The sequence below is a fragment of the Pelodiscus sinensis genome, chromosome 20 (assembly GCF_052426305.1).
Source record: "Pelodiscus sinensis isolate ZL-2025 chromosome 20, ASM5242630v1, whole genome shotgun sequence".
Taxonomy (NCBI): Eukaryota; Metazoa; Chordata; order Testudines; family Trionychidae; genus Pelodiscus; species Pelodiscus sinensis.
Window position 1 is genome coordinate 10,396,668 of NC_143071.1, and position 15,318 is coordinate 10,411,985.

Genomic DNA, 15,318 nt, shown 5'->3' on the forward strand with positions numbered 1-15,318 from the left:
AAGTGTGGGACCCATGGGGCATGGTCAGAGCTTTGCCACAGTACTTTCGTACCTAAAGAATTTTCCTTGAAATTACTACTCTCCCTACTTAATTAAAACAGAGGTTTAGCAATTAGTCTCATCTCTTCATTTAGGCAAGGGACATCTAGGAAGGAAACAGAGGCAAAGTTTCTATACTCTGACCGGATGAGCAGCATACAGCAGAGCAGTGCAAGTTAGGGAACGTATGAGCCTCCAACAACAAAAATAGAAAACTAAGTGTTCCTTTACCATGTGTAACACAGTTCAGTACATATGTGTTTGAAAATATATATGGGCACACTCAACACTGGGACTGAGGATGAAAGTACCTTTGCATATATTTATATCTTAATAATGTGTACATGATTATCATTTGTTTGCTTTAATTCTAAATACTTATTTGTGTATGTTTGTGTGCACACAGTATATAGTACTAATAGCTGTGGATAAAATAGCGAGGGTCTTAAAATAATATATCAGCCTACCTGCAGAATTTCTCCACTAACTAATGTGTTAACTGTAGCCTGATACATGTTTAAAAAAAAGAAAAACACAAAAAACGGATCATTTTAAATCTGGCAAACTGCCCAGTATCCACACTTCATTCTCAGCCTATAACTTTTGTTTGTTTTGATTGATAGAGTATACAGTTCATTTATAAGTTAAATGTGAAATGGACATTTTTTTATAATGAATCAATTGTATTAGTTTGAATCCTGTATTCTTGACTGTGAGCAAAACTACAATTGTAAGGCACAAAACTCATTGGAATGGACTTATTAAAAATGCAGTGACTCAGTTCATAAGCCAAGGAACCCACTAAAATATTTCAAATAAAGGAATGCTAAATCCTAGAACTTAAATTTTTGCATATAATGATAATTATTTGTGTGTCCTTTCATTGGTAACTCAGATAAATATTTTCTCAAATATAATGTACGTTAATGGCTTTCCATGTATCACAGAATACCTGGTCTCTTTATACTTCTGTTTAAAATGAACTTGATACATGTATTCTGTACTTTCTTCCAGCTGCCATATTTCATGAACGAGCTAACTCTAACTGAACTTGACATGGGAGTTGCGGTGCCGAAGATTCTTCAAGCCTTCAAACCTTACGTTGATCACAAAGGTAATGAATACTTGGGTTGAACAGGAATTTTTTACACTGAGAGTAAAAAGGATATTCATTATAGTTTGCTTCTATTGCAGAATTAAAAGGACACTGTCAAGTTATAAACATTTATTTTAAAACCATATTACCCAGTGTTACTGAGAACCTTTAAATGTTTGAAACTGACCATGTAAGTTACTTTACCATTTTTGTTTTGTTTATTTTTTCCATTTTGTTCAGTTTGGACAGAGTTAGCTTCATTTGTGCTTATAGTCCATTTTTTTCTCATTTCCTGCTATTGTTCACTACTACAATAGACAGATGTAAATTTTCCCTAGTGTCCTCAACTTAAACCATTTTCACTGAAATATTAAAAAAAACACAAACAAAACCTCCATGGCTGTTTCTCTTATATTTTGCAAAACCTTTTTCTCAAAGCACAAGATCTGGGCTTTAACTATTGAGTTGCCCCTCTTTTATTTTTCATTTGGCTACCATTATTAAAAATGGATTTGTAAAGTTATTGACATTCAGTCTGCAGTGATTATAAAGTTTCTTTAGCACTCCAAATATGCTGTGTGCCTGAAAAGTTTATAGAAGATATATATTGGGATCTGGTAAGCCTGGGAAAAGCAGACCACTTTGTGGATTCTCTTTAGCAGAACTTAGTTTGATAAAGGCCAACTTCTGTCTTCTTCAAGATCTTTCTTTGTGGGTCTGCTGAGAGTAGAGCTTGGCCCTGGAATTTCAGTGTGAGCTTTGCTTGAGGGAATGAGTACTAGATAAAGGCACTAGGATTTGGCTGTGCAAGGTACTGAGTGCCTGGTACCAGTGTTATAACGTCTATGGGTGAGCAGCAGAGTGAATTTAAGGGAATTTCCAACAGAACACCATAAATTCACAGAATTATCGAAGAAAAGTAAAATTTGAGGGAGTACAAGGCAGTGAAGAATTGCTTCTGTGATGTATCAGAATTTGGATCTGACTTCTGTGTAAGAGCTGCTGCCTTAGTGTATGAAAACAATGATTCAGCAGAATAAAATACTAATAAACTAGAAAACAAACATATGGCTCAGCTCTGAAAAGAGACTTCATAAAAATAGCATTGTGAGGTTTTGTGCTTGTCTGTCAATGTCAGAGGTGATAACTTGTGAAATGATTATTTTCTTACTACCAGTGTTGGGAGATGAAACTTAATCAGAGTTCTTTCTAGCTTTACATATCCCCAAATCAAGGCATTTGTCATGGCCATGACTTCCACCACCTTGCTATTTTCAGAGGCAGGATTTTTGTCAGTCCACTCAGATGAAGAAGAGCTGTTCTCCCCTCATCCTAGAAACAGAGAAATCTGTTGTGATATTATATGAAACTGTTTGTTAGCTAGGAACTAGATTTTCAGGATAGCCCTGGGCATGATTTTCAACTGTCTCCTTTTAACAAGCCTTTTCTTTATAAAGCCACATCTTCTCTTCCCTGTTTTAATTTTGATGTTGACTTGTTGGAAATGTTTTTGAAGAATACAGTTGATCTACAAGAGACTTATTTGACCCAGGGTATAGAAGGTACTAATTGGTATACAGGGAAATGTTCCCTTAAGGGACTCTGTTGTTTACTATCCCTTCACATCTGCTTCATAACTTAGTTGCTCTTTAAAACCATTTTCCCATCTTTCAGATAGTTGAACAAAGATGTAAGTCTAAGAACTTGTTCCAACTGGCACTCAGCAACCAATCACTGGATCCTAACCATACCCAGACTAATCATAGTGTGAGTCAGCATAGATTTAAAATTGCATCAGTTGTGGGGACTTTGGAGAACATTATTTATAAGTTTCAGAGACTGAGTTAGCAAAAGGTTAAACTCTTTATTTCTACAAACTTCTCAGCATAATGTATTCAAACTGTAAAGTAGGATTGTATCCAAATTTTTGTTTCTGTGCTCTGGAAAGTTCAGTGAAACTAATTAGTAGCTCCAAAGATAATTTTGCTGAAGACTAGTAAATTCTTCTTGACAAGAATTGTCAGTTAGATCCACTAGTAGGGTATATTAGAACACGTGACACAAGGTTCTGTTGCAGGTTCTTCTGCTGACTTGTTGTGTGACTTAGAGAAGTTGTGTACATGATCTGTGCCTCAGTTTCTCAATGTGTAAAGCAAGTATAATCCCTTATAAAGACATTAAAGTCTTATGTAATGTTTGAAGTACACTGTAGTCATGAAGTGTAAATAAGTACTAAGTAGTTTCCATTAAGTAGAACTTTAGGGAAATACTCCTGACTAACTGACCTTCCACCAGTGTCCCTTACCAGGAACAAACATTAAATAAAGATAACAGCAATGATATTTTCTCAGAACCTAAGTATGGTGAAATATACATACGGTCATACACAAGACACCAGGTCTTTTCTCGAGTGCTTCCCAGGGGGAATTTCATTACTAACCTATTTGATGAATTTCTTACCAGGGTGGGTATTTTCTCTTTCTAATTCTTAGTTTTTCTCATTTGTTTGCAAAGGTGAAGTCACATGACTCACTGGAGCGGGAGAACTGTGATGCTGGTGTTGTGTTTAGCTGCATTTTATTTACTTAATGTCATATAGGCCGTCCTTGTTATAAGTCCAAAACACATTAAAAAAAAACTTGGACTTTAAAGCAAAACAACTTAAAGTGGGAAATTTCTTTCTTGCGGCTGACTTCTATTTGCGCAAATTGGTTTTGGGTTTTTTTGCGTGACTTAAGAGTGGGGAATGGGAGGACTTATAACACATCAACTTCTATAAGTATCAACAACTTAAGAGCAGAATGGATGTATACCAGGGTGACCGATAGCAGGGATGCCCTGTATCCAAATCAATCACATTTTGCATAGCAGAAGTTTAGGCCCTGTATGTACGCAGTTTATCTGCTTTGGTTAGTGGTGTGACTGCTCATCAAAATAATTAAATCAGTACAACTGCCCCTAGTATGGATACAGTTATTCTGGTGGTTAGTTTATTCCCCTAAATTTATATAAGAACATAAGCTGTACAAAAATACTTGCATATATTGCTACTACTAATAGAGTTAAAGTGGTATAAATTTTATGTTCAGACAAGGTTTTAGAATCATTTATGCTACCTACTGATACAATATTTGGGATGCTCTGAAGGTGGGGACTTCTGTGGGAGATTTGCTGAAAGTTAATACATCTGTTCTGTTTTTAAAAACTCAGAAGTCATAATATGAGCGTATACAACTAAGTAAATCTACTTAGTCTCAGAATAATTAGCTGTTTGTTTGACCAAGGCCAGTCATTTCTGAATTTGAAATTGATGAGTTTTGTTCCAGTGGAGTAAGATAACTATTGAAGGCATAGGTAATTTATTTGGAAAAACAGAATGTCCAGCAAGCTCTCCTTTCAGCCAAAGGATTAGGGTCTTTGAAAAAACATTTTCAGTTGACTAAGTTGATCCTGATTCTGTTTGTAAACTTGAGAAATAAATTCTAGGCTTTAGGCTAGGGTTCCTTGGCTCCACATAAAAGTGATGTAAAAAAGTTCTGAATTTACAACTGAAACTATTCAACACTTTCATATTTCTTTTCATAGCTTCTATATGAAGCTGTTTCATCAATTTCATTGCTTATAGTTACTGTCTGAAGTGCTTAGGTGCAATATGCTAGATCCTCTTGTACCATCTTGCTAAAGAGCTGAGAGTCTGATCTATTAATTAAATGAACTTAGTGCAAACTCTGATGTCAGACCAAATTTTGCAATACTGGTTGAACCTCTCTAGTCTGGTATTTTCTTGGTTCTCCACATCTGTGGTCTGGCATGATTTTTGTTAGACGGATGTCCACTTATCATGGACGTGGCCTAGTTTCCCGCAGTCTCATATTTGTTTATAGCTACCAGTCCTGGCTCTCAGTGTTCTGTGCTGTTAGTTAGCTCTAATTTATCCCTAAATGTCTTCTAAGAGCCCAGTAAGGAGTGGCAGTGTTGATAATGCTACTAGACAATATTGGCCTCCTATGGTTCATCAATTTTTTTGGTTCACCACTGGTCAGGTTCTGAGAGTGCCAAACTAGAAAGATTCAACCTGTAACTGATGCTTGTTGAAAATTGTAGCACTTAACAGTTGGTTAATGCCATACATACACTTTGTAGATGATGACACTGAAAATTCTGTGTTCTCAAATCAGTGTAGAACACAAGAAGGCATATAAGCTCTAGTGTTCCTCTCAAAAGTGTAAACAAAATGGTTTTGTTTAAAGTTTTTAGATTTTCTGAAAGCTATCCGAGAGCAACCTAGAAACATACTAATCATCATTGCTGAATCACCACTGTTTGTTGCATACAAAGTAGGGATGGAAAAGGTCAACCAGTAAGCTTCACCCTCCAAGGTGAGGCTTACTGGTTCTAGTTAACTGGTAGGGGCTGGAGCCCGCAGCATATGTAACCACTAAGATTTTTAATGGTTACACGGTTACCTTTTTAAAATGATGTTTTACATTCCTAATGCAAACACAATCTGTGCATCATCTCCAGTATTAACAACTCTTTTGAGGACTGGAAGCTTGCCTGTAAAATGGCTCTCTCACTGGAGCATCATACCCAGTTTTAATAAAAAGTGATTTTTTTTCACTTAAAGGTTTTATTAATAATTTTGCTACTGCTCCCCCAGGGAAATGCACAGTTTGCTGCACTCCACACTCTAGCTGGGGAGCAGTGGGGGAGACCAACATGGACCTGCCCCAGCTAGGGAAAATGTACTTCTCCCCCAGCTGTGTCTGCTGGAGCTGCAACGGCCATGGAGAGGTGCTTGTCACCTGGCCCCAAAGTAGGGAAGTTAAAATTAGGCCATTTTAGTAATTGAGTAGTCGATAAAATTTTTATCCACTACTCAATTACTTGGGCAAGGAAAGACAGCCAGCTCAGTCCTGACTTGTGCCGGGACCAAACCCCACTGCACCTGTGCAATTTAAAAGGCAGTAGGAGTCTAGCAGCCTGCCTGCTGACTGGGCTTAGTAGGAGCCAAACTTAGTAGGAGCCAAGCAGGCAGGGCGCCCTGCTCAGTCCTGGCTCACGCTAGGACTAAACTCCACTGTGGCTCTGCAATTGAAAAGGCAGTAGGAGCTGAGCAGCCTGTTCCCCAGCTCCTATTGTGTTTTAAATTGTAGAGCCGCAGCGTTTAGGTGCTGGACAGACAGGCAGCCCAGCTCTGGAGTGCAGGCTGCTCCGCTCCTACTGCATTCTAAATTGCAGCGCTGCAGTGGGGTTTGGTCTTGGCATGAGCCAGGACTGAGCTGGGCTATCTGCCCAGGTGGCAGCAGCTCCTGTCCACACAAAAGGTCCCACACGGGCTGCTGCTGGAGCAGCCTTCCCTCCCACCCCTGCTGCTGTGGTGGGGGGGAGGGAGGCAGCATTGGGGGGGAAAGGGAGGTAGAAATAGTGCTGGAGAGGGCCTTCTATTAAGCTGGCTGCCCCAAGCACCTGCTCCTGCTTCCCCCGTCCCTTTCTGTCTCTGATATAGAGGCAGCACGTCCCTTTCTGTCTCTGATATAGAGGCAGCACGGGGGTGGAGGAATGTGAGTACAGTAGTTGACTCAACTACCTGATAAGCCTATGCTTATCGGGTAGTCAACTAATGGACTACTCTCTTACATCCCTACCTCAGACTGCTGCAGTGAGAGGGGGCTGAGGTATTCTTCTCTTCCTGGGGCAGCCTGCATATTGAACCCCTCATCCCTAGCCTCACCATTTTATTTTCCAAACCCCAAACACTTACTGAGTTAAGGACCCAAGCAATGATGAGTGAATCTTCTAGTAATCTAATAAATGTTTTAAATGCTGGCATAATTTTGCCCTATTCCTTTCACCTTTTTTTTTTTTTTTTCCTGAAATGATGCCCTTATCTGGTAAGTGAAAACAGTTAGTAAATATATCTCATCAGCATTATTGTGACTTTTATAACAGAAGTAACTGAATGGAATAAAAAAATACATGGTACACCAACTTTGATTAAAAGCCAATAAAACTTCATTAACTGCTAGAGTAGTGGTTCCCAAACTTTTTGTCGTCATGCCCCCTTTTTGAGAAACCCTCATACATCCCCAACCCAAGAAATAGCAGCAAAACTTGTTGGGGGCGGGGGGGGGGGAGAAACAAGGGACTGACTGGGGCTATAAAACAGTGGCAGCCCCTCTAATTCCCAGGACCTGTTTAAAAAAAAAAAAAAAAAGTGCTGGTACTTTGGGGGAAAAGTTGTTAAAAGTTGCCCTTTTAAGAGCAGAGCAGGCTTTGCCCTTTTAAGGTGGCCATTTTTAAGTCTGTCTGGGACACCCCAACCCTAACCCCACCCCCACCCTAAACTGCGCGTGCTCCCATGGACACCTGAGCCAGGAAAAACAGAAAATACCGGACATTTCACATGGTATTTCTGAATTTTTTTACTGACGGACCAGGCTCTTTCTTGTGGGGGGGATTGATGGAGGAGGCTGGGTTACCTCAGGCCCCTGTGGAATTTCTTCACGTCCCCCCCAGTTTGGGAACCGAAGTGCTAGATTATGTTAAACTTTATTTATTCTAAAATGTTGTAGACAGATTATCTGGTCGTGGAATTCAAAAACTTTAAAATTGATTTCTGATAAATTTTATTCTGGAAATGCATGTTGGAATTAAGAATGTATTCGGGCTATCAATTGTGACCTAATACTATAGTTCTATGTGCTTATCTTTGTAATAAATGTATTGCATTTAAAAGATAGGAGACAAGTTTTGTGATATTGCTTTGTGGTTTTGGTTTAATTTAGTATTGTGACAACCCCCACCACTGAGTAAAAATCTTTTCAGTTTCTTGTTTGCAGACTAGTTACAATAGGCAAGTATTTATGGTAGGATTAATAATCCATGTAATTGCAGTCATGTTGTCTAATTAGAAGTGACATTTTAGGTCCTGCATTTCATTAATTCTTGTAATAAACATGAAATCACTGAAATAATCTTAATGTCTTTTGGCCCTGATTTTTAAGGGATGTATGTGGATATGATGACAATGATTAGAAAATATTTTTATTTTTGCATAAGTAATGAGAACTTACTGATAAACATATAGGTAATTTAGACAACTTTCTCAGTCAGAACTGAAGTTTGGAATGAAATGTTGTGGTGGTATGCTGTTTCAGGCCACCAAAATCACTTCATATAGTCTATTTGGGTCTTAAAAATGGAGTGATGTACAATATTTGAAAAATCTTTAAGTGCTTCACAAAAAAAAATTCCACTAATCTGGACTACAAGAAACAGACAGTCTGCTTACGTGACTTTCATGCATTTAAGCAATCCTGAACATTGACAGAGAAAGTAGCTTTTGAATTTAAATAGTGCTTGAGTTAACATTCCCATATATTGATAAGAAGTACTGTGATGTTTCTGTGTCTTCATCAAGGTTAAACAACAGATAACTGGATGACTAAATTATACCACGACACGTGTATAGGTGGGAGGGGTTTCATTTATTTTATACTGACAAACCTGTTACTCAGAGTAGAAGAGAACATCCTCTCTCTCAGTAATCTGAATGGTTTCCTTTGCTTAATTTAATCTATTGTTTGAACATCATAGTAGTTTGCAGCATGCTGACTCTCTGATTTCAAAAAGAGTTGCTCTCTGCTGTTCAGACATGTGATATCTGGTTCCCAATGCCATCTTTAATTTCACCAGAAGAAAGCAGAGAGGGAAATTCTGCATAAATTAGCATTTGCTTCCTCCTTTAGAAACACAATGTGAAACAGCTCACATTCATTTGAATTGTAGAGAAGTTTTATATTGATAAATGAGGGAACTAAAGACAAATAGCCTCCAGCATTGTTTCTAACTATATGAATATATTAGACTTTGTATACTCGATGCTCTGCATCCTGGAGTTGTGGTTGCAGGGTTGGACATTTCAGGCATGTATGTGGCATTTCAGGTTTGCTGATGTGTTTGTAGAAAAGAGAACCATAGACGCTTGGCCTAAGTGAATGTAAAAGTTTTCAAATATGACTAGTGTTCTTGGAGGGTCAATTTTTGGTTGCTCAACTTTAATGGGGCCTGATTTTTCAGAAAATGTTTAGCTCCTGTCTTCTGTGTATTCGAGCTTTTCTAAGGTATTAGATCTGACACCTAAAATGACTAATCACTTCTGAAAACATAGATCTGAGGTTTTTGAATTTGGGCTCTTGAAAGGTTTTTGTTTGAATTTTCAGAGGGTGACTTTTTAATTCTTGAATTATATTCCTATTGGCCTGCAGTGCATTAAAGCACTACAGCAGGAGAGTGTTGTTTGTTGTTATTCACATCAGGTAAGTCATTGGGGGAGAGGGGGGAAGAATTATTTTGTGTAATGAAGCCTTAATGTGAGTATATAGAAGTAGTATATCTCAAGGAATGTTTGGGTAAGACCTTGTAATATGAGACTGTTTGATACGTTCTCTGATGAGCTTTATCTTGCCATTCACGAATGCATGGTATTCACATCTGGCAGGAAAGGAATCAGAGGGTTTTTCCCAGCTGATTTTTTTTTTTTACAATGGCATAGAAAGGATTGCAACAAAATAGAGTCCTACCAAATTCACAGTTGTAGGAATTAAACACAAACTTCATGTTTTTAACTATTTGAATCTGAAATTTCAGTGTTGCAATTGTCAGGGGTCCTGACTGAAAAAAGCTGGTGTGGGAGGAGGGTCACAAGATTATAGTAGGGGCAGAGAGGTGTGGGAGGTGCGTGTAGTAGACAAGATTAACCAATAAGCCCAGACTTATTGGTTAATTGTGTAGTTGTCTGCATGTGGACATCCCTAGAATTTGGTAGGGCCCTACCTATACAGCCAGTAGTGGGGGTGACTGTTTAACTTATAATTTTATTGTGCGGTTTCATTATTGAATGTTGATTATAATAATGTATAGATTTTTTTTTTTTTTAGTACCACAGTAGAGTTAGAACTTCACTAATAATTGTTTTGTATATTTTATCAAACCAGTAGATGGGTCCACCAGGAATGTGATCTACTGGAAGTTATACACCTATAACTTGAAGCTACAGGTTGTACCACCCTAAATTGGGATTCTCTGGTCTGGCAACATTGGACCATGGATATTCCCAGGCCAGAGGGAATCAGGCAGCAGAAGGGCTGGCAGCTGGGAGCCCTGCTAGGTTGGCAGCCTGGCTGGGGGGCTGGGCTTGTGCAGCGGCCCAGCAGGGAAAGCGGGGCCAGGGCCAGTGGCAGGCAGCCTGGTAATGGCTATGGGCAGGGTGACTAGCCAGACTGAAAGTGGAGCCGGCAGCAGGCTGGGGAGCCAATGGCAAGCTACCTCCCTTTTTGTCTGGGCAAATTCCCTCATTTGGTACCAATCAGGTCCTGAGGGTGCCAGACCAGAAAGGTTCAACCTGTAGTCTTTCCCTGTATTTTCGTGTATTGCCTCAAGAGTACCAGGAAATTATCCAGCCTCTTCTTTTGGGGAGAAAAAATACTGAGACTTTATTCCAGTGATACCACAGATCATATGCAAGGCTGCATACCTCTGGCCACTCACTTGATCCTCATATTCCTAAGAATAATGGGACCTCTGGTACTGGAAATGAGGCTCCTGTGAAACTGAGTGGATGGATACTGTGTCCCTAGCTTCCACTGCAGTTGGGAGTTCAGAATAAATGTTGAGTTGCAAAAATGTTCTAAATGCTCATTAGTAGGCAGCTTCCTCTGTTCAAGTACAACATTTCCTCCTTTGTGATATGTTGAGTGGCACCTGCGTATCTTTACCTTCCATATCACAAGTGATCTATATTGCTCATCTCCTTTGAACAGTCACTTTGTGCCTCACAGAAGGACAAACAGCACCATGGCTAACAGTTTCATTTAGGAGCAAAGATGTCACTGATAAGGAATAGATGCAAGTATGTAAGTCCCCAGAAATTCTCATGGTCACAGTGATAAGAGGCCACCTATACAAACCGAATAACATTCAGATGATTGAAAGTGCAAGTTAAACATTACACTCATCTCTTTTATTAGAGAGAGTTTGAGTTAGACCTCAGGAAAAAATTAAATTTGAGTTAAAAGTGATAGAACATTCTTTTATTACTTCAACAAACCATGTCTGACAACAGAAGGTTTTTGGCGAATCTTCATTTGGTGGCTCAGAATGTAATGTGTAAAGAGAGATCAACTAGTTCAGAGATTCGAACCATTTACAAAAATCGTAATTTTAATAAACTAATTTATTTTGTTTATACTTGTAAGACAATGCCCCCAAGGTTGGAAATTGAACCATAATGGCATTATAGTTATGCAGGCTCTCTACATAGTGTAATTGCCACATCTATATTACTCACACTGTCCAAGCTGAGTAAAATTTGAAAAGTAAACCGCACAAGTGGTAAAATGAGATATTTTTCCATTTTGAAAAATCTCTGGTCATGTTAGTAACCCTGTGAACACTTTTGTTCTAAAATGATTTTAGCTTGACATGACTTTAATATAAAATGATTGTATATGTTACTCTATTTTTTTTCATTAACAATTCTAGGGCTTTGGATTGATTTGGAAATGTCCTACAACGGGTCTTTTCTAATGACCCTCGAGACCAAAATGAATTTGACAAAACTTGGTAAAGAGCCTCTTGGTGAAGCACTGAAAGTTGGAGAGATTGGCAAAGAAGGGTAAGATACTACTGCCCATGAAAGCAACCAGACCTGAATTAGAAAGGCAGGACTAAATTCTACCCATAAATATTACTGCAGTTCCATTCTAGATTAGTGGAAGTTGATGTCTGTATCTGAGGGCTGAATTTGGATGTAAGCCTGTAATAACATTTGGAACCAAACAATTGTTTCTATTTATTGACATTTGATTATCTTCATAAACTAAATTTTTATAACAAGATATGCTTTATTATATCAGTTCTTAATTTTGTTTAGACAACAGATTTTGATCTAAAGGTATCTCCATTTGCATTAGAGACCTGCTAAATGCTGAAGAGAAGTTTGTACACAAGATATAAAGATGCTCTCTAAATAGACTGTTTTTTTTTTTTTTTAAATAAAGGTTTTGTAAGCAGAACAATATACTGTTCTAAAAGATTTTAAATCTTACGGCTTGTCTTCACTACTGGAGAGGTTACTGCAGTGGGTGCTGATGTAGGGGGTCTAATGAAGTGCAGCTTAATCAATAGCAGAAAAGTCTCTGTTCGACTCCAATACTCCAGCTCCCCAAGAAGAGTAAGGCAAACCAATGAGAGAGCATCTCCTGTTGATGCAGCACAGTGAAGACACTGCATTAAGATGACCTAAGCTACGTCAATTCCAGTGGCAATTTTCAGATAGCTGGAGTAGCATAACTTAGGTTGGTAATGTAGACTAGGCCTTAGAACAGGTACACTTGGAAATTACAAATGAGTAGATTTTAAAAGAGTATATTAAAGTCAGTTACTTAATTGATAAGTTCTGAATTCATTATTCTGCACATTTTCTGCAAGAAAAAGACAGTGACATTATATGCTAACTTCTAAAAGGAACAATGTTGATACCTATATTTTAGTTTATTTGAACATGTATAAGATCTCCTAATGTTCTGCTTTGGCACTGACAAGTATGAAATATAAGAATTTAGTTAACTGCAAGTAATGGATAAATATCTCCTTGGTGTAACTCCAATGGTATTGGTAGGCTTCCACTAGAGATGAATTTTGTCCATTCTTGCTATGAAATTTGTAACACATTCACCGCAGATTGTAGATAACCAGGTATACCTAAATTAGAACATAAGAATGGCCATACTGGGCCTGATCAATGGTTCATCTGGCCAAGTATCTATCCAGTGTTCTGCATGTGGCCAGTGCCAGGTGCTTCAGAGGGAATAAACAGAATACGTAGTTTTTGAGTGCTCCATATCCAATCACTCACTCCCAGCATCTGGCAGTCAGAGACTATGGAGACCGAGAGCATGTGGTTACATTCCTGACCATCTTGGCTAATAGAATTATGTAAATTCACGTACCTATCCTCTGTGAACTTGCATTAATTATTTTTTGAAGTCCATTATAGTTTTGACCTTCACAATGACTCTGGCAATAAGTTCTACAAGCTGACTGTGCTTTGTGTGAAGAAATACTTCCTTTTGTTTGTTTTTAAACTTGCTACCTATTAATTTCATTGAGTGGCCCCTGGTTCTTATGTCACATGAAGGAGTAAATAACACTTTCTTATGTCTTGCCTCTTTTGACTGCCACTGCACATAAGAGCAAATGTTTTCAGAGAACTTTCTATAATAACTCCAAAATCTCTTTTCTGAGGAGTAGAAGCTAGGCTTCTACTATATTTAAACTGCAGAGCTGGGTCCCAGACTGCTGCAGCTCTGCTTTTTAAATGTAGCAAGAGCCACTAACTCTTGCTACCTTTAAAAAAGCAGAGCTGCAGCAGTCTGGGACTCGGTGCAAGCTGGAACTGCTGAGTCCTGGCTCACACCAGGTTCCCTACTGCTGCTCTGCTGTTTAAATGTAGTAAGAGCCTATAGGCCCTTGGTACATTTAAAAAGCAGAGCTGCAGTACAGGTGGCTTCCAGAGCTGGCACAAGCCAGTACTGATGTGGGACCACTGCGGCTCTGCCTCCCCTTGGCACACTGCAGAGACTGTGCTAGGGAGAACTAGCTTTTAAGCCAGCTTCCCTCGGTCCTGGCTCCTGCTTCTCCCCACTTGCTGCCTCTGATACAAATGACTTGATTACCTGATGAGACTAAGCTTATCGGATAATCGACTACTTGAGTGGTTGCTTACATCCCTGATTTGTTTCAGAACCACCTCTTTTGACACCTCATTCTGGGTCAGTTCCCCAGATTTGTCATCTAAAAAGAATAGTTGATGCATGGGAAACCTTCCTCTCATCCTCTGCAGTGAAGACAGATGCAAAGAATTCATTTAGTTTCCCTGCAATGGCCTTATCTTCTGAGAGTGCTTCTTTAGCACTTCAATTGTCCAATGGCCCCACTAATTGTTTGGCAGGCTTCCTGCTTCTGACATACTTTTTAAAAATTTCCTGTTAGTTTGAGTATTTAGTTAGTCGTCTTCAAATTGCTTTTTGGCCTACCTGATTATACTTGTACACTTGACTTGCCAGAGTTTATGCTCCTCTCTATTTTCCTTAGTAGGGTTTAACTTCCGGTGTTTAAAGGGTACATTTTTACATTTGACTGCTTCTATCACTTTGTTTATTAGTCTTCAAATTATCCTTGTATAGTAATGAAGCAGGAAAGTATTAATGTTTAACAAATGGGGGAAAAGTGAGTCAGAGAGATGAAGCAACTCTAAGATTATGCAGCTATGGCAAAACTGAAAATAGAGCCTAGGTTTTTCTGATACCTATTTCTATCCCTATTGATTGGCTCTAAATATAATTCGTTTTGCAGCTAGCTAGGTATGTGTTAAGCAGGCATTAGACTTGACTTGAATCTCATGCACAGAATTCTAAATGCTGGATGTATCTTATTTAAGTCCATAGTGTTTTCCCATTTTTCTTTCATAAATACAATGCTCCTCTTTGTGCCTGAGAATCAATACCCTGTCCAGTTTCTCCTTTAGATTAGTAGGTATTATGTGATGCTACTATAACACAAATAATGTTGCAAATGAATGCAAAAGGGTAATTGCATCCTGCATGACGACAATTCAGATGCTACTCATTAGTTTTACTATGCAATGAATAAACATGTTCATCTTTTAAAGTCTAGTTTTGAATACATAGGAGGTAAAAAGAACTGTTCCTCTTAAATGAGATATGCCTCCTTGATAAGCTGGCTAGAAATAACATACTGTATCCTATCTAACTTGTATTTGTGCTATTTTTGCTTCATTGTTTATAATGTGTTTGGATTCATCAATCTGTGGATTTGTATTTATCTGGTGAGTGGTATTTGTCAAATCCATCTAATGTAGCTGTGGAATGTTGATTCTTTTTGTCTTATATAAAGCCATTCAATGGGTTTTCTTTCTCTGTTTAGAAGGAAAAGAAATAATTTTAATGTGTGATGGTAATAGGTTACTCACTGCCTTCCAATTGGCTGTTGCTGCCCCCTAGTGTCTCAGTTCTGTAGAGACTGTGTATAAAGACACCATTTCTGAATCATTGGGAGCTAAGAATGTTCCTAAATATGTCCTATGCCAGTTTTGCTGC

At 38.5% G+C, this 15,318-nt stretch overlaps 1 protein-coding gene across 4 annotated transcripts in view; it reads left to right on the forward strand.

The window, feature by feature from the left end:
• Positions 1 to 15,318, forward strand: part of TEX2 (testis expressed 2) — a 149,321-nt gene that overhangs the window by 117,861 nt on the left and 16,142 nt on the right. For all 4 annotated transcript variants that reach the window (XM_075903893.2, XM_075903889.2, XM_075903890.2 and 1 more), the window contains 2 exons: positions 1,054 to 1,153; positions 11,681 to 11,813. In XM_075903893.2, the coding sequence (XP_075760008.2) occupies positions 1,054 to 1,153; positions 11,681 to 11,813 (233 nt within the window). The remainder of the gene's footprint in view (positions 1 to 1,053; positions 1,154 to 11,680; positions 11,814 to 15,318) is intronic.